The sequence below is a fragment of the Pseudomyrmex gracilis genome, unplaced genomic scaffold (assembly GCF_002006095.1).
Source record: "Pseudomyrmex gracilis isolate BER0280 unplaced genomic scaffold, ASM200609v1 scaffold_373, whole genome shotgun sequence".
NCBI lineage: Eukaryota > Metazoa > Arthropoda > Insecta > Hymenoptera > Formicidae > Pseudomyrmex > Pseudomyrmex gracilis.
In genome coordinates, this window is record NW_018020957.1 from 91,065 (window position 1) to 116,029 (window position 24,965).

General features: G+C 42.1%; 5 protein-coding genes across 13 annotated transcripts; all 5 read left to right on the forward strand.

The window, feature by feature from the left end:
- The first annotated feature begins 494 nt into the window (after positions 1-494).
- Positions 495-15,235, forward strand: LOC109860372. Of its 8 annotated transcripts, none has more exons than XM_020439406.1 (14): positions 495-754; positions 2,527-2,569; positions 7,783-7,933; positions 8,035-8,248; positions 8,562-8,657; positions 9,039-9,276; positions 9,387-9,691; positions 9,775-11,383; positions 11,460-11,743; positions 11,830-11,908; positions 12,003-12,345; positions 12,433-12,673; positions 12,756-13,606; positions 13,875-15,235. In XM_020439406.1, exons 1-14 carry the CDS (start codon positions 749-751, stop codon positions 14,035-14,037), a joined length of 4,623 nt encoding a protein of 1,540 aa, XP_020294995.1. In that variant the 5' UTR covers positions 495-748; the 3' UTR covers positions 14,038-15,235. The 8 variants fall into 8 exon arrangements, with proteins under 8 accessions (XP_020294995.1, XP_020294997.1, XP_020294991.1 ...); XM_020439408.1 differs by lacking the exon at positions 495-754 and adding an exon at positions 2,229-2,324; XM_020439402.1 differs by lacking the exons at positions 495-754; positions 2,527-2,569 and adding exons at positions 3,109-4,085; positions 4,524-5,403.
- LOC109860369 (histone-lysine N-methyltransferase SETMAR-like) lies at positions 14,206-17,011 on the forward strand. The gene is made up of 2 exons (XM_020439396.1): positions 14,206-14,217; positions 15,488-17,011. Exons 1-2 carry the CDS (start codon positions 14,206-14,208, stop codon positions 16,502-16,504), a joined length of 1,029 nt encoding a protein of 342 aa, XP_020294985.1. The 3' UTR covers positions 16,505-17,011.
- A 103-nt stretch (positions 17,012-17,114) lies between these two features.
- Positions 17,115-18,832, forward strand: LOC109860376. Its single transcript, XM_020439417.1, has 4 exons — positions 17,115-17,233; positions 17,529-17,732; positions 17,964-18,137; positions 18,222-18,832. The coding sequence occupies exons 1-4, from the start codon at positions 17,186-17,188 to the stop codon at positions 18,630-18,632; spliced, it is 837 nt and encodes a 278-aa protein (XP_020295006.1). The 5' UTR covers positions 17,115-17,185; the 3' UTR covers positions 18,633-18,832.
- A 634-nt stretch (positions 18,833-19,466) lies between these two features.
- Positions 19,467-20,988, forward strand: LOC109860370. Its single transcript, XM_020439397.1, has 4 exons — positions 19,467-19,577; positions 19,793-20,005; positions 20,212-20,385; positions 20,450-20,988. The coding sequence occupies exons 1-4, from the start codon at positions 19,533-19,535 to the stop codon at positions 20,777-20,779; spliced, it is 762 nt and encodes a 253-aa protein (XP_020294986.1). The 5' UTR covers positions 19,467-19,532; the 3' UTR covers positions 20,780-20,988.
- A 755-nt stretch (positions 20,989-21,743) lies between these two features.
- Positions 21,744-23,849, forward strand: LOC109860371. 2 transcript variants are annotated; one of them, XM_020439400.1, is made up of 3 exons: positions 21,744-21,951; positions 22,092-22,340; positions 23,770-23,849. In XM_020439400.1, exons 1-3 carry the CDS (start codon positions 21,781-21,783, stop codon positions 23,836-23,838), a joined length of 489 nt encoding a protein of 162 aa, XP_020294989.1. In that variant the 5' UTR covers positions 21,744-21,780; the 3' UTR covers positions 23,839-23,849. The 2 variants fall into 2 exon arrangements, with proteins under 2 accessions (XP_020294989.1, XP_020294987.1); XM_020439398.1 differs by lacking the exon at positions 23,770-23,849 and having other exon boundaries at positions 21,746-21,951; positions 22,092-22,674.
- The last annotated feature ends 1,116 nt before the right edge of the window (positions 23,850-24,965 follow it).

Genomic DNA, 24,965 nt, shown 5'->3' on the forward strand with positions numbered 1-24,965 from the left:
ATTGAAACAAAGAGTACAACAGCTTTTTATTTTTCCGTCGTTTTTTGGCTATTTTCCTTTTGCCTCGACAATCGTTGCAGAAACTTCCTAACAAACATGTTTTCAAGGAGATTCTCGAGAGGATATCACACTTAACGAGAGAACGAGAGTCACGCGACCTTGTCCGAAGATTCGCGGTATGAAAGAAAAAATAATAATCTGTAAAAAAAAAAAAAAAAAAAAAGAGACCAAAGCTCCGGAAAAATTGTGAGCAATAGCGATGCGAATCGGCGTTGCTATTGTCTGAGTCGTGATATATTATGTCAATATTGGCGCAACGGATGCAACCGTCTCTCAAACGCAAATCTGATCGTTCGTTTCTCGACAACGCGCGCTCGTACGCGCACGAAGAGGGTGTCATCCCCTTCTCGGGAACGGACCGGTGTTGCGACTTGCCCCGCGATGGGACATGCGCGTTAGGGGCATTCACGAGGGTTGTCGCGATCAAGGGAGCGGTTCTGCTCGATTCTCCAGTAACGGAGTGACCACACATCGGTGTCTCGGAATATACATACATCCGAAAGACCAAGTGCAAATCGAGATTCGACTACGATCAGGTCGATAACGCGGTGGTTACATGTCAAATCGGGCAGTTTGACGAGGAAGATCGCGGCTTGAGCTTTTTCACCACCGCGATGTTCTAACATACGCGTTGGCTAGCTAGTGCAGGTTGCAAGTGGCAGCACGGCCATCAGCTGCCTCCTTCGTCATGAACGTGAGTATATCAGTCGGTTCCTAATATCGACTACTTTCGGCCCGCAAGACCGACGCGAGCTTCGAGTGGGCGTTTCTTGCCTTCTCTCTCTCTCTCTCTCTCTCTCTTTCTTTCTCTTCCTTTCGATTTCCGCAGTTGCAACACACGGAATTTATTCTCTTCGCCCGAGGAAAAATAACACACACTCGCCGTTATCGAGATGCGCATGATACGTCATTGACCTCGAAAGTTCTGCAAAATCGATGAGAAGAGATACTCTTTAAAAACCCGGTGACAGACGAGCCGCTCGAGTGGTTCGTCGCACTCTTGAAAGAAACTGCGACTTGAGAAAATGCATTCACGAATGTATGTACACGTTTGTACGATCGAGGACACTCGCGGACAATCCATTTGACTCCGTCTGAAATAACGTGCGCACCGAATCTCTTCTTTGTGGATTTTTTAAATTGAGGTTCTCCATTTCGCACGAGTTTTTTAATTTGAGCGTTAAATCAAGGTGGGCTTTCGCGAGGTGACAATCGCAGATTATCGTCTGGGATTTTACTTCGCCACTTCATATCGCGCCTTCGCCATTCAGCTCGCGCGCGTTTAAAAGCTCGAATAAAAGCGAATTGTTTTTTCTCTCTTTCTCGTCTTGCGATAAAAATTCGCATTTGTCACGAAATAGCTTCCGATGTACGAGATTTAATCTTGCGAAGTAACTTCTTTCTAAAACTGTAACTTTCTGAAAAAAAGATCAGCGGAAAGAAATTGTCGGCGAGTGTGTGTTTAATTTCCGTTCGTTTCATTTTGTTTGTCAGATTTCTTTATCCCCGATTGTGTGACAGATGTTACGCTAATCAGTTCCGCGACGGTCAGTTCCGTTCGCCGGCAATGCGACCTCGTCATCTTCTCGCGGGCCGATCGCGATCGGACATACACGGCGATATCGCACGATCGCGGTTGCGTCTAAAAAATACACAATCGTGCATGTTTCGATTTTGCGCGGATGTAAAATCGCCGCTTCCGGACGGGGAAAACGACCGATCATCATCATCCGCGCGACTGGAGTCTCCAATCTGATCAATTTCCAACAACTTGGAACACGAAACGAAGCAGCACACAAGTCGGTTCGCGGCTAACTTTTTCCGACGAAGTTTCCATCAAATCGATTTAACTCGCAAAAAGAAATAATTCGCGGCCGGCATTTATTCCGCGCGTTTCTCCTCACAAAGCTCTAGTCTAGTTTGCAATTTACATATATCGATTCGCGCGACAATATTCGCGTTGTCTACTCTGTAGTCGGCGATTTTAATAAACGTAAAATTCTTAAGTGATCGCGTGCGGATTAGACCGAGGGGTCGAGTGCGAATTAACATACCCTTCTGAAGCGCTTTAATCAACGCATCATTGTCTCCGCACGCAGCGTCACGGCTAACGTCATTCACGCGACCAATGTACCGCGCGGAAGCTATGGAGCCCCGTGACGTAAAGTATCCTGTGCGCGCCGATCGCCATTGAAATAACAAATCACGTGAAAAAAAAAAAAAACGCCTCCAACACTCGGATCTTGTATCAATAGAAACCGCAGGTATCTCTTGTACAATCGCTTGCTCTGCTTTTGCACACCATCCGCTAAATAAATCTAGCACGATTCGCGTTAGTGCGAATGCAATTCACGAGTGTGAATAAAATTACTAAGTCTAGAGAGTGTATAACGCGCGATTTTTAATTGCAAACTTTTGAGCGCGCGAGAACTGCTGTCATATGAGAACCGAACGATCAACTTTCAGGTGCTTTCAACGGGCATCGCCTGCGACAACGTAGATCGGATTGGTAAGTGAGAATATGTTATTTATATTTTCAACGGAGAATTTATTCATGTCGGCGCGTTTTTCTTCAGCACGACGAACGATGCGGAAGAGAAACGCGCGGACGTGCTTCGTTTGCTATGGATTTGACTGCTTCTATTACGTGTCGTATTTATTTCTTAAAAATTATCTCCGTTCGGCCGTCCGTTCGAATGGGATCAACATTTTTCGCCATAAATCGGGGTCGAACGATACCTCGAATATATCGCGTGACTTTGTATCGCAACGAGCTTATCAAGCCAACCGCGTGTTACCTACTCTGTACAAGTTAACGCGATGTCGCGTGCAAAAATCGAAACACACCACATCCACGAGAATCGAAACTCCTGCAGCGCGCATTCTGAAATGTTTTTGCAGAGAGAAAGAGAAAGAGAGAGAGAGAGAGAGAGAGAAAGAAAGAGAGAGATAGACGTTCGATAAAAAGATCGTTTTCTTTTTTACACACGGAAGTTCTCTCTTTTTCTTTCTCACGTGATGGGTTTTGTACAAACAAAAACTTAATCCCGATTTCGACGCCCGAAGTGATAAAAAGCTTCTCTAAAATCCGGTTCTCGATTTTACATCCACTTTGCCGACGAGTTAGTATCGCTAATTTGTTTTTTTGCACCGAGCGAGGATGTGTCGCGCGAGTTCGCGAGGGAAATGTCTCGGGTGCATCTCTCGCGCGAAGACCCTCGTAAAGAACGGAGGGCCGGTCCTCTCCCGGCCGATCTTCTCCTTCTCTGTCGGCCATGTATGTGTGTGTGTGTGTGTATGCGTATGTACGTACAAAGCGGGCACGAGCATTTATTAATAGAGATTAGAGTCCGCGTCGTGTGGTGCCGTGTGCAAACGCCCTCCCGCGCGAGAGCGAAAACGAGTGCACGGAGAAAGAGAGCGGCTGTGACTCAGAAGCCCATCGCGAAAAAAAAATAATCCCGTCCGGATTTTGCACGGAGTCGCAAAGGGCGAGAAAAACGTTCGTCGATCGCTCGAGTAAATCTCGCTCGGCCAACAATCGCGTCGTTGGCGCGACTCAACCGGCGCGAGAGGATCGCCTGCCGATCGGGTTTTGACGTTGGTCTTCTCGGACTTGCAGTGTTTTTTCACGGAGGCGTGTGCATTCGGAGGAAAGTGTCGGATTTTTTACGGGTCACGTCGACGGTTAATCGACCGGATAAGTGTGACCGGAAACAGGGCGCGCAGAAGGGTGTTCTTCTGTGGATAATTGCGAATCACGCGCGAGTGACGTTTCACGAGGATCTCTTGAGTTATTGCGTTTTGCGAGGCGATCTCGTGGTTCAGTTGGTGCGCGAAGGCGACAATTTATTATTTGCGACGGGAATCGTCTTTCAAACGCTTCTCTCTGCATCTCCCTTCTCGTAGAGAATTGTGTTGTTGTTGTTGTTAAACACACGTCAAGGTTTGCAAACCGGTCGAGCAAACACGGTCGAGTGCACTGAAACTCATCAAGTTAATGAGAAATTACTGACCGATCAATTGTGAATGGGTTTATCAAACTCTCTTTCTCTCTCTTGCAATTAGTTCAAGTTCAGTTACATTTGAAATTGCCAATCTCCGCTCGATTCGTCGAACATTCTACACACATACGCGCTTGTGTTAAATTGCAATGTGACGAAACATGCGTCCGTATTTTGCTAATTGACTATTTGCAGCTAACAATGTACAAAATGTATTTGAATTATTAAAAAGAAATGGACCTTCGCGAGAGAGAAAGACCTAGAGATAAATGCAGCGCACTGATATTACCGACCATATTAAAATCTCATATAAATACTTTTCACTACTTGTAACAATTTTTAACAACCTTATAATGCTAGAACAAGCAGTTTTAACTCACACATTGTTTAACAATCTAACTAATCTATTCTGCGATAGTCTGCTATCACGATCTCTCATTTCTACACATTTATGAGCAGTTTCTTGCTTCGACCACAATATTTGAGGGCGTGAGCGTACAGCAACAGATCTTACAAGCTTACGCAAGCTTCCCCGCTATGCAGCCGCGACAGCTGTGTGGCTAATTATCCGAAACGTTTGATAACATCTCGTCGACGCGCCTCTGACACAGTTCAGATTAATTGCCAGCTCCGAGAGAGAAGCTGCAGCTTATTCTTGCGCTTAACTCGAACAATCGTCCCTTTTGATGGAACATGAATGTTTTACATGTGCTCGGATCGGACAAAGGAATGTGCGGAACGAGTGTAAATAATAACGTAACGAGAGAAAACGATCCAAGATCGAAATAACAAACGTAACATATATAATACGTGTTTTTCGCGTGAAACATTTATTATTGTTGCAGCGCGTCAGAACGCGCCAGAAAGTTTCTAAGTACGGATTGCACTTTTGTGTGTGTGTTAGTTACGTGTGGTGCATCATTATTTCGCGAAACTGTGCGCGATAACGAGGCGTCGCTATCACTGAGTTATCGCGAATTCTATATCGGTGTCGCGTTACCCATTGCCGTCGGAAACAAAGATCATCAGTTTAGTCTCGCGCGTCCGCGCGGTAACCGCTGTATTATGATATAGCGGACGCCAGAGTGCGAAAAAAAATCTGACGTACCTCGTCGACGAATGATGTTAGTGCTGCTGCTTTGCATCATCATGAAGATAGCAGAGTTCTCCGTGGGCCGGACGAGTCCGCCGCCGCTGACGACGGTGTCGGCGCGACCGCCGCCTTCCTCTTGCAACAGGCGGTGGTGTGGGAGGTGCAGGCGGTATAGAAGCCCCTCGCCCAAGTGCAGGCATTGTCGTCGGCAACAATCCTACGGCGAAAAGCGTATTTTGCGAAAACGTAAGACACACCTCGAGGCGCCGCCCAAATATCTGAATGCCAAATGGATATTTGGTCAGTTTTTTTTTGTCTTTCAATATGAAAAACGTATGTTAAACACATATCTAATTCCAATTAATAAATATATCATATAATATATTCTACATGTATTATTTAATTCGAGATTTTTTTATATATTAATTGAGAAATTTGCCCGCGCGAGGAAATTCTCGTGGAAATGTTCATTTCCGGCGGTTATTGTAGCAACGTAAAAAAACATATCATCAAACTTGCTGAGTTGTAAACGATTATTTGACTTATCGGTACGTATTATATGTAAAATAGAAATATTATCTAAAGAGCGCGTACGACAAAACGAAGGCAAATTTCTCCGCTTGCGAATTTTCGAGGGGGGGTTAGGTTAGGTTGACCGTAACTTCCTCTAACGAACTTCCGCCGCACGGCAAGTGCACTTAGACTGACTTACCCCATGGCGATGATTTCCGATTCCAGGCAAAACCGCAGGCACACATGCACCGCGCAGAACTCGATTGCACAGTCTCTTGAACGACAGTGCACATTTCGCGTGCACATATGATTTTTTTCCCTTTGATACACGTTCAAAGAGAGATCAACGGCCGAGCGACTGACTGAGATGCGCCGCATGCGACGATACCGCTTCAAAACGAATCCGATGTGCTGCTCGCGAGTACACTTAGCGTCGCGCGAAATTTTAGTACTTCGTTTCATGTTTGAAAGCACGAAGCTCGCAACGAAGAGGCTCTCATTGACGACAAAAGTCGATTTACCGTTGAATGTTCTCTCGCGTTTCCGACCGTCACCCGCGCGTTCGAATACCGTCGGCCGCCATTAATGCGCGCCAAACCGGAGTGAAGTTGATCCTTTGTGCGCTTCGATGTATATAGATATAGACTATAGTACAATATAACTTTTTCCGCATCCGAGATTTAGATGTTTATTTATTTTTCCTCTTACGGAATCGAAAGCCCTCGCTTATCTCCGACGATTTGCGCGTGTCCTGCAGAAATGTTTTTTTCTCGACATGGATCTCCTATTGGCGACGAAACCTCCGTGGACGGATCGCTCAATTTTCGCATTTCCACAATTAGCGACCGACTGACGTGTCCCGCTTGGTTCGAAGGTCACCGTTAAACGGACAAGTGTTTTAATTAATCGACTGAGATAAATCACGCGAGTTCGGCGAATTATTTTGATCATACGCGACAACAAGGTGCCTCGAGTCGCACTTACGCGCAATATCGATGATCAATCGGTAACTCGTTTCTGAGACACGAAGTTTGCAATTTGTTAGCTCCGCCGATAAGCTGCGTTTGTTACAGTTTCGCAATTTTTCTTATCACGCCGAGTGCACAACGCACACGTGGGGATTGTTTCAATGCCGATCGATCTCAGTCGCGTTCACGGTACGGTAAATCATTCAAAACAAAGTGAAGGAAATAAGCGAGAAGGAAAAATGTCCAGTTACACGTTACACTCGTCGGCGTTTCAAACAATTGGCTTACGTTGCGCAACCGAGCAAAACGAGCGGGCCGAAGGTTTGGCGATTTCGCGTTTGATTTCCATTCTCCTAAATCTTCTGCTTCAAGGTTGTCGGGAGATTACGCGGACGATCGAAAGTTCTCGTGTTGTAACACACATTCTGGACCAGTGAGCTTCGAGTGCAGAAAGGTGCAGCTACGGCGCGAACAGGTCGTCTCATCTGTCAACATTGTCAACAACACAAACCGCAACGTGCGCTCGTACGTAACAAGGCCCGTGGCGGTCGTGAATTGCGAGTGCGGCGGGAGACTGTTGGCTAGCGACGAGTCATCCGCGATTACGTGCACCGCGTGTGTGCGCGGAATTCGCTCGTCGATTCAAGTTGACATGTACATTTATGTGTGTCGCGCGCGAGAGAGAGAGTACGCGTGAGTGGGGCACGAGTACGCAATACCGCACATTCGTGATGCGCGAGTTGTATTTTTCCGCGACAACACTTACGACGCGAGGCAACGATCGGTCTGCGAGCGACTTCCTCGACGCGCTCTCCCGATGGAAACGAAGTCGTCTGCGTAAGTCGAGCGCGACACGCGCTCTCATCCCGCGCGATATCCTATCCTTGGTAGGACCGATACAGAAATTTGCGACTTCCGTATCACGTCGCGTCGCGATTTCGTCGGTTGCTCAATTCAACCGCGCATTTTTTATTTTTTTTTCTTGTGTGGGAAGCAAAACTACGTAATGCGCGTGCACGCGCGTATAATCACGCACACTCGGGGGAGTGTTTATTGCGATACTCTCCTTCGTCGCCTGTGCGTGATGATTACATGCGAATGCACAATTGTCCTCGGCGACAGACTGACCCGATTTTTCCGTTAGTTGTAGGAGACAGCACAGCAGTGATGGAAGAGCCACAAACTCCTGGATCCGACTGCAATTCGAATCCGGCCACTGATTCAATCCAGCAGGATCTAGTTGGTTCGGAATTTGTTCAGGACAATGCGGAGTATCAATGGTTTATTGATTATGAGTGAGAACAGTTTTATTAATGTTTATATCTCGACACATTTCGCAATAACAATGTAATTGTAATGTACTTGCTCTGTGATGTAAACAAAAAACAATTTTCAGGTATAGAGATGGAAGACTGCACATCCATCCCAGTGTCCTCTCATCGCTATCCGCGTCCTATTCTCCCAGAGACGTGGGCTATTACGATGATCTTTCCAGAAATTTGGACGCTAATCTGGCCGAGATTGACATGGAGAGTTTTCGCACGGCGGACATTCACACTCTGCTCACGGCTCTGCCCGTCATGTGCACAGAACCAGTACAACATTCTGAAGTAAACACTTAATGCAGCGCTAATTTAAGTTTTTCATTAAAAGATCATTCTTCAAGGGCCGGTTTCGTCGTGTCTTTGATTAAGCTAATGGAAAAGTGACGACGAAACGGGTCTTGAGGCAAAAACAAACTGTCGCGAGATTACGAGACGTGTGAATGTCTGAATAGCGTACAACTTCATTTGGAATCTGACAGTTTGTGCGAGCCTTCACGTGGGAATTTCCGCTCTCTTTTTGTGCTACTTGTTTTTTATTTTTCAATTTTTTTTTAATACATAATATTCTAAGTCTGGTATGTGTTCATTATCGCTACAGTTTAACTGTCAAAGGGAACAGTATGCTAGTATATCCGGATCTGTCATGGAAAAGCTTGACATCGGTTCATCCATCAGCCCTCATACCAGTAGCCAGGTATGACAACGGCTGAAAAAAAAAATAAAAAATAAAAAATAAAATAAAAAAACAGAGTCCTAGTTGTGACAAAAAAACTCTTTATACATTCAACTAATATACTAACAATCCAACACCAGACTGCAGCCTCTTGCATGAACACAAATACATTGGCGTTAGACTTAAGAAGTGTTCAATAAATTTTCTAATAGTGATATCTTTTTTAAATTAACAGCCATATTTTAATAGACATTAAAATCTGTAGTGTCACTCTCCCTTCACACACACACACATACACACACACACAAGTAGTGTTCATATATACGATCATAATACGTGCGGTATTTTAAATGTTTAGCTCTATTATTTATATGTACTGATTGTGCATTTTATTATTCAAAGGGAGAAGATTCTGCGTGCTCCACCACCGATACGATATCCATTTGCAAGTCTTCGTTGTTGTTTTCTCCCGTGAAAGAAACGCCGATGTTACCTCCGGGTGGCAGCTACAGTGTGGATTCCCTCGACTGCGAGGACATGTTACTCACCTGCCAGACAAATAACAAGAATAATTACACCATCGCTTTCGAGGGCAGTCTTACCATGTATTCGGACGGCTCTCAGGATTTCGAGAATCAAGGTAACATTTGTGTGCACCAACATATACACGTTATTCTCACTCACTTTGTGTGCGCAATTAGAGAATAATTAAATTTATATAAAAGAAAAATCACATTGTTCTATTTTCAGATAAACAAAAGACGTACGAATCACCGGATATTTTCAAGAACAAGCAGAAGGACATAAAAACCATGTTAGATTCATCGATGGCGTGCTCTGACTCGAAGATTTACACAACATGGAGTAATTTGAAACATTCCTCTATGAACAAGGTGATAACGCGGCATCCCTCCGGCAATAACAACACACTACCGGATATCACGCAAAGCGCTGCAAATATGACACTCGGCGTTATGACCAAACGAAGCCAGAGCTTGCCGGATCTCTCGCGCGTTCGAGAATTCCAACACACCAATATACCTCTTAATTTTAGTGTAAGATGTGAATTAAAACGTTTGATCTTATTGTGCGCATTTTTTCACACGGAATTTCACGATATAAATATCTCTTCTCACAGGTCGATTCCGCCGAATCGAGCAACCACATGCAGAGATTGCAGAGTTCCGGGTCCGCGATGAGTCGTTCGACGAACGCGGAAAGTTCGGACAACGGGGAAACCGCTAGTACCAAGAAATTGCAAAATCTGAGCCTCGTCAGGAGGTTCATGAAGCAGAAGAGCATGAGCGTCGAGGGAATGAGTCTCACGTTGGATCAATCGGATTCCGTCAGCGACAACAGTAACTGGCCGATTAGCAACAGCGGCAGTGACAGCGCGACAAACACAAATACTCAGATACAACGGCAAGGAGGCGATCAGGACAACACCTGCGATCGTCGCGTGCCCGAAAATGACTTTTCCATCAATTGGATCAAACACGATGTTGCAAACAAACGCGACGCGGAAAAAGAGATTCCAAACGTGAAGTGCATGTCACGTAGCAAGAATGAAAATAAATTCGAAATAACGTCGTCGACATCGGTGGAGCAGCTGTCCGAGTCGAATTGCACAAGCGGCGAACGGAGCTTCGACATAATCAACAGTTCTTTCGACCATCAACAGAAAAGCGGTTGGGCGGACTTGGTCGAGAAGAGGCATCCGATCAGTCGAACAATGGGAATACAAGCGACCGCGGAGATGGAAAATAACGCGGCTCAGACCTCCTTGATTTTCCCTCCGCCTGAGGAAAAACACGGACCGCCGTTCTATCACGGAACGACGCTTCATAAAAAACCCGTTTACGTCGTGTATCCCAATTACACGTTGCCCGATCTGTCGTTTCTCAAGATCAACGACACCAAAACAACCAACGATAACATCGAACTAAAGCCGCACCCTTTCCGCCATCCTTTCGACAAGAACAAAGCGGAATGGAGACGCGCCGCCCGCACGGGTAGACCGTTCTCGTGCAACGACATCGACGCTTTGCGACAACGCGGATTCGCACACGTGAAGGATTGGGAATCGTTAACGTTTCTCCTTCCGAACGAATACAAGAGGATTTTGTACGACGTACCGGAAGTGTCGAGGTATATCAATCCCAACGAAGAAATACAACGACCGTTATTCTGTCTGTCGCCTCCTAGGCGTCACAAGAATCGGCATTTCGGCGAGAATGCTAGTTCGTCAACGAGCAGCACCGCAACGCAACCGTCCTCCGGATATCGAGGCTCGTCGACGATACTGACCGATTCCTCGACGAATCAACAGCCGAACACCACGGTCAATCCGTTGTATTTGTATCGTTACGACAGTATTAGTTCGGAAGCTAGTCTAATGAACAACAGGCACGGTCAAGCGAGGCAAGCCTGTCCGAATCTCCCGAAACGATCCGTGTCGTTGCCGCAGGGCGATGACGAGCCCGACTACAACAACGGAGTACCGCCGCGACCCCCGTTGCCGAGAAGTATTTTGAGGAAGAACAAGGTCCTCGCGACTAAACGATACAGCATGTTCGAGATGGGAGACGTGGGCGAACAGTCGGAGGAGCAGCCCACGGAAGCGAACAAGAGAATGTCCTTGCAAGAACCGTATTACATGAACAACGATCTGCAGTTGCTGTACCGCGGAAGGACGATCGATTCGGAGAAGGACGTCGACGAGACGGAAGCGGACAGGTATCTCAAAGGTAAAGATAAAAAATCACTTGTCAGTCTGAAGATATGATAATTTTTTCAAATTCACGCGACAATAAATTCACGCAGAAAAAGAAATCTCAAACAACTCGAACGCGGAACCGGAAATTTCTCAGCACAGCGACGACGAGATTAAGCAATTGGAAGAGTATTTGAAACGTAGCGCTATCTCGTCGCAAAGCAGCGACGGAGATATGGAGAATCCCGAGGTAAAAGTGAGATCGTACGTGAGGAAATTCCTGGCTTTGAAGATGAACAAGGACCCGCTGGTCAGGAATATTGATATGGGAGAATCGCAGAAGAAAACCGTCAGTTTTGCCGTGCACCAAAGAAACAAACATCTGAACGTCAAGGTAAAGAGTTAACAGCACAATTTCTTTCGTGCACAAACATCTCTCGAGTTCTGTTGTTCACTCAACAACCACTTTGTTCCTTTCAGAATAATCTCAATCTCGTAAACGAGCAAAGCCAGGATCAAATAGTCGAGGACAGATCGTTAGAGTTGGAGGAGAAGAAAAGTACGCGCGCGTTTTATACTCGATCTGAATTAAAAATCTTTCGAGTTGTTTTGCGTATAAATTGCTCTTATTTGCTCTCTTTTTTTTTTTCCAGAAATGATATCGTCCGTAAACAAAGCGGTTGATCTTTTACTCAAGTACTGGAACGCCGAGTCAAATCACAGCCGTTTGAATTACAACGAGAAAAATGAATGCGCGCAAATCTGTTTGAGTAACTTGTGTCCGGCTTTGTACGCGATAATGTCCGACGGCCTGAAACCCCATTTGAACTCGACCTTCGGACCGATTAGCAATAGCGTTTGGCAGGTGGTCGAAGCCAGTTCGCAGCAAGGACCTCTCACGAAAACATTGAACGAACTGGTGCAGCGAATCAACGGCGAAGACGTTATCACGGAGGGAATGTTGAAGTTTCACGCTTTTGTATTTGGTTTATTAAAGTAAGTTGGAGCTTCATCGTTTTCTTGTTTTAAAATTGCCACGTGGCACATAAACTTTCTATAAATTTATCTTGTTTCCTTTTTCAGTCTAAGAGCTTTAGACGCGTGGTTCGCGTACCTGTGCACGCGCGAATCTATTCTACGAAAGCACTACAATACCAATAGTTTATTCGTCGCAGCCTTAGCCAACACCAACGTTCGCGAAATTGTCGACTCGTTATTGTACATTTTAAATCCTCTCGCGTTCTGTCCGTTCCAACTGGATCTTCTCTATCAATATCGACAGTTGCAGAATAGTTTCGGAAATATGAATAATCACACCGTTAATGTGAGTAATTTTGAAAAAAAAACAACTTTGTTCGCGCGTCGTCTAACATTGACACGCACTTATCCGATACGCGTCTGTGCAGGCTATGAGCTTTAGAAACGCCGATTTGACTCTTAAGGACTTGGAGGGTGAGAAACCGGAACCTTGCGGAATGGTTACGAGTACTCCGAAGAAGGCGCGCCCGAGATCCTGCATCGCCTACAACGTGGACGAGAAATGCGCGCACAAAGGCGACATGCAAAGCGCAAGGAAACGTTTCAGTGCCATAAGCGCGAAGGCGTTCTACGCGTTGGACAAACTGGCATCCGAGGATTCCGAGGATTACACGGACAGTTTGGAACATTCCCCGTTAAACAGGAGGGCGGTCAAGCACCAGAAGTATTCGAGTCCCGAGTCCAAGCCGACGAACGACAACGACGGTCTGTCCGGCGAGACGAAATTCAGAAAACTCCAGGAAAAGTGGGAGTTGATGATCGGTAAAGAGGGCGGCAAGATTCAACAGCCCGCCGCGACTTCACCCACGTCGCCGGTTCGTACGTTTGGCGCGTTGGGAAAATCGAAGATACCTCGACTGCTCACGTCGCCGGTGAAACAGTCCAATAACGCGGCGACCAAGCAGATCAAGTCGCCCGTGTCGGGAATCCCGTCGTTAAAGAAACCCACGGCGCTGCCTCTAACGAAGGTGACACCGAAAAAGCCCGTGGACTCGAAAGCGAAAGATGTGACGCGTCGCACCAGCCGCGTTGATCAGGACCCTCTAGGCGGGACGCGAGTTCACACCGCGCGCCCGAGTTCCTTACCATACAAGTCGCACGGGATAACGTCCAATGATAAGAATCTCGTCTCACCGCACAGGCGAGCCGCCTCGACTTCTCTTCCACGTCCAAACACAACTACCGTTTCGAGAACTCCGGTCTCGAAACCTCCGCACAAGTGAGTATATTCGAGTCTTTTGTGTTTAAATTTCTCTCTCTTGCGTTTGCTTTCAAGGTTTCGTATCGGTTGCAAGCCATTTTATTACGTTTCTTTCAAATTGTAATCCAAGTTGTTGCGTTTTACACACACACACGCACACGTTTGTTTTTATTTCACACCTCTGTTTACCTTTGCGTTGATTCTTTCGCTTTGTATATTTTAGCCCTTTTTTCTTTTTTCTCTTTCTTTAGATCCGTAAATAACGGCTCGCGCGTCTCGATTGCAGAGAGGTCCGTACCGTCACTCACAGGATACCGTCGGACACCGGTCATCTCTCGTTTGCCGAGGGCGAGAAACTCAAAGTAATATTAGAGGTCGATAACAAGTGGTTGTTGTGTGCAAAAGGTGACCGGAGAGGTTTGGTGCCGCGAGCGTGCGTGCAAACCTAGCCCCACTTCCCGATAACACCTTCACGATCGTAAACGACGCACGCAGCAACAGCAGCAGCAGCAGCAGCAGCAGCAAATGAAATTTTATCCTCGAGTTGTAGAGCGGAAGTTGCGAGGACGGAAGCCGAAAAGTTCAAATTACATAATCTCGCGGGACGATAACAAACAATGTTGTACAGTGTATTTAAATAATTTTTAAGCCGCGTACACGAATATACTAATATCACACGCATTATCACACAAGCGCTTGACGACGTTACTTTTAGCTCGCGAAACGCGGACGCGCCGCGAGCGGCGAACGCGGATTATTTCGACCCGGAAGAGAGATTTCCATTATTTATGTTTGTATTATAGTTTCGGGGAAGAGATTCTCTGTGTATACAGAAATTATAACACACATACATACACACGCGCGCGCGTATGCACGCGTACACATCGCAAAACGTACACGTTTGAATGAGGGAGAGAGAGAACAGCCGGGTCAAAATCAATTCTGCGATTCTGCGTTGCGAGAGTTAATCGAAATCCAATTTTACGTTTCGTTTTCGTCACACGTTGTTCGTAATTATCGAAAATTTATTTTTAGTTTCGTCGCGACAGTAGTATTACCGCTAGTGACACGCCATTGAGATACATTAGAGTTTAATCACCTAGTCACGTAGGCGATACGTTTATAGTTTGATAAGCTTACCGTGTGTTTTGTCTCTTTTTTTTATTTTTATTTATAAATAACGAGATGATGTGCGAACGCGCGCGACGACGGCGTCGCGACGAGTTGTTCTCTCGACGAGTTACACAATTTATTGAGTATGTAACTGTGATCTTAGCGAATAATTTTGATCGAGTTTTAGTAGAACACACACATATACACACACACGCGCGCGATGTATAATTCGTTATCTAAAATGTTTTATATGTATGTACGTACTGACTTGGTAATTTATTGTCTAATTTCGTTTTCTTACGTTTACATATCTCTCGCGCAGGAACGACGCTCCTCCGACGATTTAATTTTTCTTCTTCTTTTCGATATATGTAGGAGCCATCATCACGGTGTGCACCTTTGCGATGGCAATGACACATTTTTTACATGCTTTATGTATCTCCCGATATACATATATATAGAGATATGTTAAGATCTACGATATATATATATATAATCAAATAAAGTTTGTTGTGCATTACGTGGCGGTGATGTTTTTTTTTATACTTAAGTATCACACTTTGTCGCATTTTTACAAAAGATACAATAATATTGGGTTGGCAACAAAGTAATTTCGGTTGTCACTCATAGGGAGCGTTGCTTTATTTTTTTTTAGTGACTTGTGTTAGTGATGTACTTTGGCTTTTGACATTTGATATCAGTCACATTGAGGTTACTTTAGAAGCAAGTGGTGCGTGATTTTTTTTGTAGCTGTTAGTTGTGAGTCAATTTTAACATGGAGCGCAGAAACGAACATTTTCGGCATATTTTACTTTTTTATTTCGTAAAGGAAAGAAAGCTGCTGAGGCTTACAAAGAGATACGTGAAGTTTATGGTGTTGATTGCTTAACAGAGCGCACGTGTCAGAATTGGTTTAAAAAATTCCGTTCTGGAGATTTTTCCCTCAAAGATGAGCAACGTTCTGGTCGACCTACTGAAGTTGATGATGACCAAATCAAAGTCATAATTGAAGAGGATCGTCATATAACTGTTCGAGAGATTGCAGAAAGGTTAAATGTATCGCATACAACAGTTGAAAAACACTTAAAATGTATTGGACTCGTTAAGAAACTCGATATTTGGGTACCGCATGAATTGAAAGAGATTCACTTAACACAACGAATCAACATTTGCGATATGCACCTTAAGCGCAATGAAACCGACCCTTTCTTGAAAAGAATCATCACTGGTGATGAAAAATGGGTCGTCTACAGCAACATCATTCGAAAACGATCATGGTGCAAGCACGATGAAGCAGCACAAACCACATCGAAAGCTGAATTGCATNAAAAAAAAATCATGCTGTCAATTTGGTGGGATTACAAAGGTGTTGTATATTTTGAGCTACTTCCAAGAAACCAGACGATCAATTCAGACGTTTACTGTCAACAACTTATGAAACTGGATGAAGCAATCAAAGAAAAACGGCCAGAATTGGCAAATCGGAAAGGATTAGTGTTCCACCATGATAATGCAAGGCCTCACACATCTTTGGCAACTCGCGGAAAATTATTGGAGCTTGGTTGGGAAGTGATGCAACATCCTCCATACAGCCCTGATCTGGCACCATCTAATTACCATTTATTTCGAAGTTTGCAGAATTCTTTGAATGGTAAAACTTTCACAAATGACGATGACCTTAAATCGCACTTGGTTCAGTTTTTTGCTGATAAGGACCAGAAATTTTATGAGCGCGGAATCATGAAGCTGCAAGAAAGATGNCAAAAAGTCATTGAACAAAATGGAAAATATGTAATTGATTGAAGATTATTCTTTGTATTAAAAAAATGAGTTTTATTTCATATTACAAAACCGAAATTACTTTGTTGCCAACCAATAATTAATAATCGAAGATAAGGAATTTATTTGTCTTGTAAAAACAAAACAAGGTGGTTAGAGGTGACCTCGCATCAAACGTCACGCGAAAAGTGTTGCGTCATGAATTTTCAGCGAAAAAGTAGAGTTTGCACGGTTGGAAACGTATGTTTGCGTGGCTCGCACTTGTTGTTGACACCGACGCGGCTGCTAGAAACTCAAATTGAGATCTATGCGACATCCGATCTGGCGACAGTCACCGATGTGTTTGATTTGATTTCAAATTTCGATTTTCGTGTGTCACACGATTAATTTCTTTTTCGCGAGCGTGTCCTTTAGATTAACCGCAACTAGTTGAGAGCAAAGGTTTTTTTTTTTTAATTATAAAAACATGATCACGGCCGATAAGATGGAGATAAATTTAACGCGGCCCATCGTGTTGCGTAAATACTGGAACAATTTTTTAATCGTTATCTGTGCAATCGCGTTATCGAAATTTAATAATCGTTATTTGTGTTTCATTCGAGACGCGCGTTGTATATATAAATCAGCGCAATTAATATTTTATGTCAGTCAATCGATTTTTTTGCGCGAAAAAAAATACTCGAACGATCAACAAAACAGGAAATCATGAAGAGCGTTATAATATTGTTAGGTCTTTCGGCTTTGCTTTGTATCGTAAGTTTGTTTTTTTTTGTCAAAAAATAATTTATGACAATGACTGATAATAAAAAGATAATAATTGTCTCATGCGACACGCTCGCGTTTGATTTTGTTTTCGCGCGCGACAAAGTAAATTAACGTAATGTTTTTCATTACAACCAATTCCAAATCTCTTTCGATATCGTCGCTTTCGAAAACGCTATCGGGACAAAAGAAAAAAAATACAAATTATTTACTCGTTGAATAATCAATCGAGGTGCCAAATTATGTTACTCGCTCGAATCTGATCCGTGAGGTCTTTGATTTTTAGGTCAACGCATATCCGTCGGACAAGTTGCCCGTGCTGAAATCGGAGATCAGAAGCTTGATAGCTAAGGTAGAGAGAGTTAAACGTCAGCTCGAGATTGAAAAGGAAATTGCTGAAGACGATGTTTACGATAAGGCGCGGAGTATAGCGAATAAGGAGGAGGACGCCTTCAGAGATTATAAAAAAGAATTGATTAGTGGAATACGCGTGAGTAATCGCTCGGATTGATTTACAAACAATCGAGAGGTAAATCTTATTTCGTACGATTGATTCGCAAATCATCTCGAAGAGACGATCGAGAAGTGTAGATCTACAAAAACAAATTTATATGTAAAATTATGCATATTTTGAAAAAGAGAGAGAGATGTTAGTTTTACATTTATATAAATATTTTTGTTGTTTCTCAAAAAAGTATATCATTGTTTTGCTCGTTTGAAGAAAGACATAAAGGAAAGCGAATCGAAGGGCAACCTAGTAGGCGACTGTTTACAACAAGCCATCACCGCCATCCAAACGAGCGAGGATTTTGCGCGTGACGCGGCTGACAAATGCGTACAGAATGCTGGAAGAAAGATAAAAAATAATCTCGGTTTTATCGACAATCTTATCTCGGTATGTTGCATTAACACCCAACGTTTGGCCGTGAGTAAGTAGCGTTAATCGAACTTACCGAAAATCTGAATCTCCTTTTTGCAGACCGCAGACACGTTAATAGAAGAATTAAAAGATGTTATTTTGGAATGTCACGACAGCGACGACCTTAGAATGGAAAGTTGCATTGTGTCTCGTCTGGCAGAACTGAAGGTTTCCGTGAAGAAATTGGAGAAAGATGCCGTTTCCGTTCGAATCACCAATGATCCTATTATCAACAATATCATTATGCAAACCACCAAGTGCATAGAAAACACCTACGATATCGCTTACATAACTTGCAACGGGATCAAGTTGGGACTTCCGAAATGCATCGAGAAGAATAACAATGAGCAGACTACGTTAGCGCCTTCATCATCGTCAGGGACCACGTCATCATCATCGACGTCAAAGAGAACCCGTTCCGACGACGACGACGACGACGACGACGACGACGATGACGAAGATTTTCACTAAATCGTTGAAAGAACTTATTGCTATTATCCGACTGACTCCTTATTTTACGAAAGAACAAAGAGCGTTTTAGAGAGTATATACGCGTTCTGTCGACATTGTGGCGAAAATGCTGCAGTTAGACGTCACGCCAGAAAAAAACACGAGTTACTTTTCTCACATGTAATCTCGTCGAAAAACAATAAAAATAACATTACACACGAGACAATTGTTATTTATTTACCTACTATCCACTCGTTAATTTGCGCTTCACTTATCGTTTTACGAAAGTACATAGATAATACATTAGCATCTTGAAACTCATAGAGAGTTTGAATTGCGCGCAATCTATTTTTGTTTCTTGCGAAATCTACAAATTATCTAATCTAGTTCGATTATCATAAACAATGTTATCACTCGGTAGTCCATTAAGACCGCCACGTTTTCGCGATGTTGTTGCACATTAATTCGATTTCGTAAGCGAGCGAGTCATTTTTTAATCTCAATTAAATTTTTTAATCAGGCTTCACGTAACGATAATAAAATCTCGATATGAATCTCGTGACCGAAATTCGCTCACTTATCGAGTAAAAAATATTTTCTTTCTCTCTTTCTCTCTCGATACGCGTATCTTTCAATTGAGTGAAAGACTACCGTGTTGTTTGTGACGAAAGCGCTACTCATGTCGACAAGTGTGCACGAATATTGCGCATTTGTGACGTCATATCTACGAAATCAAAAGTTCTCGAACGCAGATTATCAGGTAACGAAATTGCTTATCTGATAATCTGTTTGCCACCTCTTATGAAAGTCTGTTGAAATGATATTGTATCATCCTGTATAAAAGGGCGCAATTAAAAACGCTTATCAGTTTGCCAAATTATTCTGTCAGTAAAACCAACTCTCAGGTAACAAAAAGCGATCATGAATATCGCCGTAGCATTGAGTCTCTTGGCTGTAATTTGCACCGTGAGTAATTTCGCTCTTCTTTAAAAGTAGCGTGAAAATGTATTTTAAAAATATTAATTATTTTTAATAATTTAACTCAATTTTTGTCTCTCAATATTTTTACTTTATATGCAATGTAACTTTATTGCAATGTATAAAATAAAATATTATGTACATTACACATGTTGCAATTTTAAATAACGAGCAACATTGTGCACGTCTTTTCGAAATCTTAGACTTGTGCAGAAGAAAAAGATGACCGGAGCAAATTGGACAAGCTAAGACTTCAGATAAGAGACAATTTGGACTCGGTGGAAAACGACTTGCTCGAACTCGACGCTATTCGTAGGGAAAGCGAGGATGTCACTTCCGATAAAGTCATAGACGAAGGGAGGAAACAAGAAAAAGTTTTCAGGAAATTTGTCGACTTATCGGTGAATCAGATGCGCGTGAGTTATCGTTCGAATGGGTCGCACATAATCAAAGAACAAAATGCACCTAATTGTCGCTATTTTTCTTTCACAATTATCACTTAATCTATCAGATAATTTATCTCAGATACAAATTGCTCACAAATCTTTCGACAATTTTTTTTTCTTTTGATTTTTTTATGTTTCGAGCAAAGCGATAAAACACGTCGATTGTTCGTCATTAGAAAGAACTGAAAACGGCAGAGGAAAAGGACGTGGACGCGCAACACTGCTTCGACGCTAATTACGAGGGCGTGAAAGGTGTAGTCAAGAAAGCGGATGAAGATTCTAGAAAGTGCAAAGAATCGTCCTACGAGACCCTCAAAGAGAATCTGCAATTTATCGACGATGTCAAAAAGGTAGAGAATTTCGTTATTAGTCTCGCAAAAACTCGAACTTCCACTTCGTGCCGATTTCTTTCAGAGAGGAGACATGCTGAAAGATGACTTGCGCGGCATCGAACTGCATTGTCACAGCGGTGACACCAAAGAAATGATAATCTGCTTGACCACCGAGCTGGCGAAAATCGAGGAGAACGTGAAGAATTTCAAGGATGACGTCGTTAAGACCAAACAGGCCGTCGATAGCGTGGGCGACTTCGTCCTTCTGGAGGCCCGCAAATGTTTTGAGAACATTTACGACGAGGCGCTTTTCAATTGCGAGGCCGCCAGAAGATCTCACACTGGCTGCGTGAATAAAGCGATAGAGACCGCCGGCAAAACGAGGAGGATATCTCCAAAAATTATTCAGTGAACACACGCTCGTCCCTTCGTCGTTCACAACATTTTCTCAGACGAGACTGGTTCGCGGTTAATTGGTCAAAATAAGCAAATTAGTAATCAGCAACTCACGATCACGCAAATGTTTTTATCTCATATCCATAATTTATAGCGGTTAATTATTAATTATAAGTTTCGTAATGTAATGTTTAAGGGAAATAAAACTAATTAAATAGTACACAAGTATTCGTCTTGCTCGAATATTCCTCTTATCACCCATATGTTTCGCGAGAATTTTCATATACATAGTGATAAAAGTCGCGGCAGTTTATCTTCACACAAATGAATTTTAATTTTAATCTCAATCTCAATCTCAATCTCTCTCTTTATCGGATAAAGTCTAACAACTTGTAAAATGAAAAGCGATATACATATCTACTATCAATTTGAACATGACATTTCATTAAACCCCCTCTTATGTTCGCGATTAAAATATTGCATTATAAAAGGGCAAATTATGATCCGTTTGTCATTTAGTTGAGTTTTTAGAGCCAATTCGAGCAATTCTCGGACAAAATACCAATACAACCATGAAAAGCATCGTCGTAACATTGTGCTTCTTGGCCGTACTTTGCGCAGTAAGTTTTTTTTTCGTTTGTTAGGAGAATGTGATTTGCGAAAATTACTCGTTTGTTATAATTTTACTCTCTCTCTCTCTTTTCGAATCTTTTTGTCCAGACCGACGCAACCATTCTGGACATTCTGTTGATNCAAATAAGGAACGCGAAACTATTCGTGAACAGTACGGTGAATCAACTCGAGCATTTTCGCATAAAAATCGAGGCATGGAACGCCATGGATCTTTATATAATCATGCTCAAAAAGGGGAAAGAGCACCGCAGCTACGTGGAAACAGTGCACGCGGAGATACTCGTACGTAATCATTCCGATCTGCAACTAGAACTACAAATGTATTGTAACTAGCTGGATGAAGCGTGAATAAAGTTGTCTTGTTTGCATGTTAATTAGGAAAAGATGGAGGCCGCTAAAGCGAACGGCAAGGACGCGCAATCGTGTCACAATGCCGCTAACAAAAAGATCAACAAAGCCGACCGCAAAACGACCACGAATTCGATTAAATGTTTTGAAAAAACTAGAACCGATATCAGGGACAATCTCGATGTTATCATCGGTAATCTCGTCTCGGTAAGTTTCTCGCCGATCTTTATCACTACGCGATTTTTTATGATATGACGTAGCGATTAGATACGTGACGGAACAGCATTCCGGCCGCTAAACTTTCTCCGTCTTTGTGTTTTTTTTTTTTTTTTTTTTTTTTTTTTTAGGCCGGACGCGACCTGATGACAGAGTTGGACAATATTTTCCCGGATTGCTACGCGAAGGTCAAATGGATTTGGGACGCCATCAAACTACGGATTTGCATCGTAAAAAAGTTGGGAATGAGCTACATCAAGATAAGAAATCTGAAGAAAGACGCCACTTTCGCAATAACTACCGCCAATCACACGTCCGAGACCGCAGTCGAGCAGGGCACGGAGTGTATGAGCAAAGTTTACACGGCCGCGCACTCGAAGATCGACGCGGCCAAAAAGTCTGCCTTCAAATGCATCAATAATTTACAAACGCATAGAGAAGAGAATTAATAAATTTCTATTTTAACCTTCGGAACTTACTCGTCGGAAAATTTATCGCTATTGCTTATTCTACTATTTCTACCGCACTTTCTTGTTATCCATATATGCACATCCTTATATAATATATATATATAATTATGTACATTAAGACGTGCATAATTATGTATCAAGTAATTACGCAGGTCTTTTGCATATAAAAATATAATAAAAATTACCAGAAAAAAATAACAAGCTTATTCTTCATCAAGGATCTTGAGACGAATATTATTCCGCTGTAGTTCTATAAATACACACACTTAAACTAATACAAATATATATAAAAACAATATAAAGGATTTAAAATCTATGCATTATGTGATTACATAAACAACACGTTAACTCTTTGCACTCCGAATTTTATTTCAATTTCGTTACCAGCAGCTCCCAACGCTTTTAAGTATTTTATTTGGAAGTATTTTTTTTTATTTTTTAATAACAATAAACCGGTTCGGTAAGAGCATCGGTAACGTGTGCACGACATCTATTTATTTGGACATGAAATAATGTCGAGTGGGACTCGACAATGGAGCTCCTGAGATAAAAACTAATGTCGAGTCACACTCGACATAGGAGTGCAAAGGGTTAAGTGTTATATGCTTTCAAACAAACACCGCTCGACTTTTTACCTACCTGCTTTGGAAAGTTTTAAAATCTATCAAATATTTTACGCGAGAGACAGTTGTTTTAAAATTAAAAAGTATTATTTTAAATTTATTTTACTTTCGCGACCGAGTTTTTATATTTTATGATTTAAAGAGAGTATATACCCACCCGATAAAAGCGTACCATATGTAAATAGATGAGATAGAATAAAAAAAAAGAAAAAATATATATTTAAATACATATATTTCAAATATATATTTAAATATATATTTTTGCAAAAATAAACTAGAAGAGAATAAAATGTAGAGAATAAATATATAAGGAGCATAAGCCTCCAAAAAACAATTCTATATCGGTTCTTTAAGAGAAAGTGATATAGAAGTCTCGAAAAAAAATTCTATATCGGTTCTTTAAGAGAAAGTGATATAGAAATATGAAAGTAGNTTTTTTTTTTTTTTTTTTTTTAGGCCGGACGCGACCTGATGTCAGAGTTGGACAATATTTTCCCAGATTGCTACGCGTAAATCAAATGGATTTGGGACGCCATCAAACTAGGGATTTGCATCGTAAAAAAGTTGGGAATGAGCAACATCAAGATGAGGAATCTGAAGAAAGACGCCATTTCCGCCATAATTATCGCCAATCACACGTCCGAGACCGTAATCGAGCACGAAGATTCGAGGGCACGAAGTGTTTGAGCAAAGTTTACACGGCCGCGCACTCGAAGATCGACGCGGCCAAGAAGTCTGCCTTCAAATGCATCAATAATTTACAAATGCATAGAGAAGAGAATTAATAAATTTCTATTTTAACCTTCCCCCCACCTCGTGGGGGGAATTACCTAACCACGAACAGAATATACAATAATGTAATTAAATCTATGTGTTAGGCTGGATCCTCATGCAGACACCGGCGCTTTGACACCGAGCGTTGATTGGCGAAAAGCGGGTGGTAAGGGTAAATGGCAAGAAAACGGCGCTAAAGCAACGGAGTTGTCATGAGAATTGAGTTTTCTATGATTTTTTGGCGTTGAAGCGCCGAAATGTGTGTGCCACCGCAAATATACTCAAATTTTGATGTTTCTTCATTTCTTGTGGAACATAAAAATTATATATATTTACATTCCTTGACAACTCGACGTAACTTGCGTAGTTACATAAGATATTTTTGGAAAAGTTTTAGGTGTCTTAGTAAGTACCAGTAATCTCAGTACTAGCTAATCTCGGTTTGGCATATGCTCCTCCCGCGAAGGAGCAACGCGCTACTTAAGCAAAGAAGAAGAAGAAGAAGAAAATTGTATTACATTATTAAACAACTTAGAATTACATTTATTTCCATAATATATATATTATTGCAGAATTTTATTGAAAAAGATATTTGCTGAAGTACTTACTTGAAGGTTTGCCATTTTTTGCACGTATATTTATGCTAAATTTGTTTAATCCGATGTTTTAATGCAAACATCGGATTAAACAAATTTTATCTTTCACTATATGTATATATATATGTCATTATATATATGTTACCTATATATATATATATATATGTTTGTGAAAAAATTGTACAACTTGCTGTCCGAAAAAGTTGAGCTTGGTCAAACTTTTGGGTGCGCTATTGTCATTAGAATGTCACTAGACAAGTGTTGTAACTGCCGAAGATCAATTTTTTTAATTTTGTGAAAAGGATGTAAAATCAAATAGATTTGCATATCATTTAATAGAAAAAACATAATAAAAATAGTTTACAATTTAAAAATATATCTATAAAATAGGATATAAATTTGATATTTGATGCTTTCGCGGTGTGTAGTATTAACATACAAAGATGTTTTTTCGGGTTTGAACCGCGTTAGTGTCATTTTAATACCGACGTTTCGTGAACATTACAGCTCACTTCATCAGGGTTTGAAGAGCAGCCTGATAC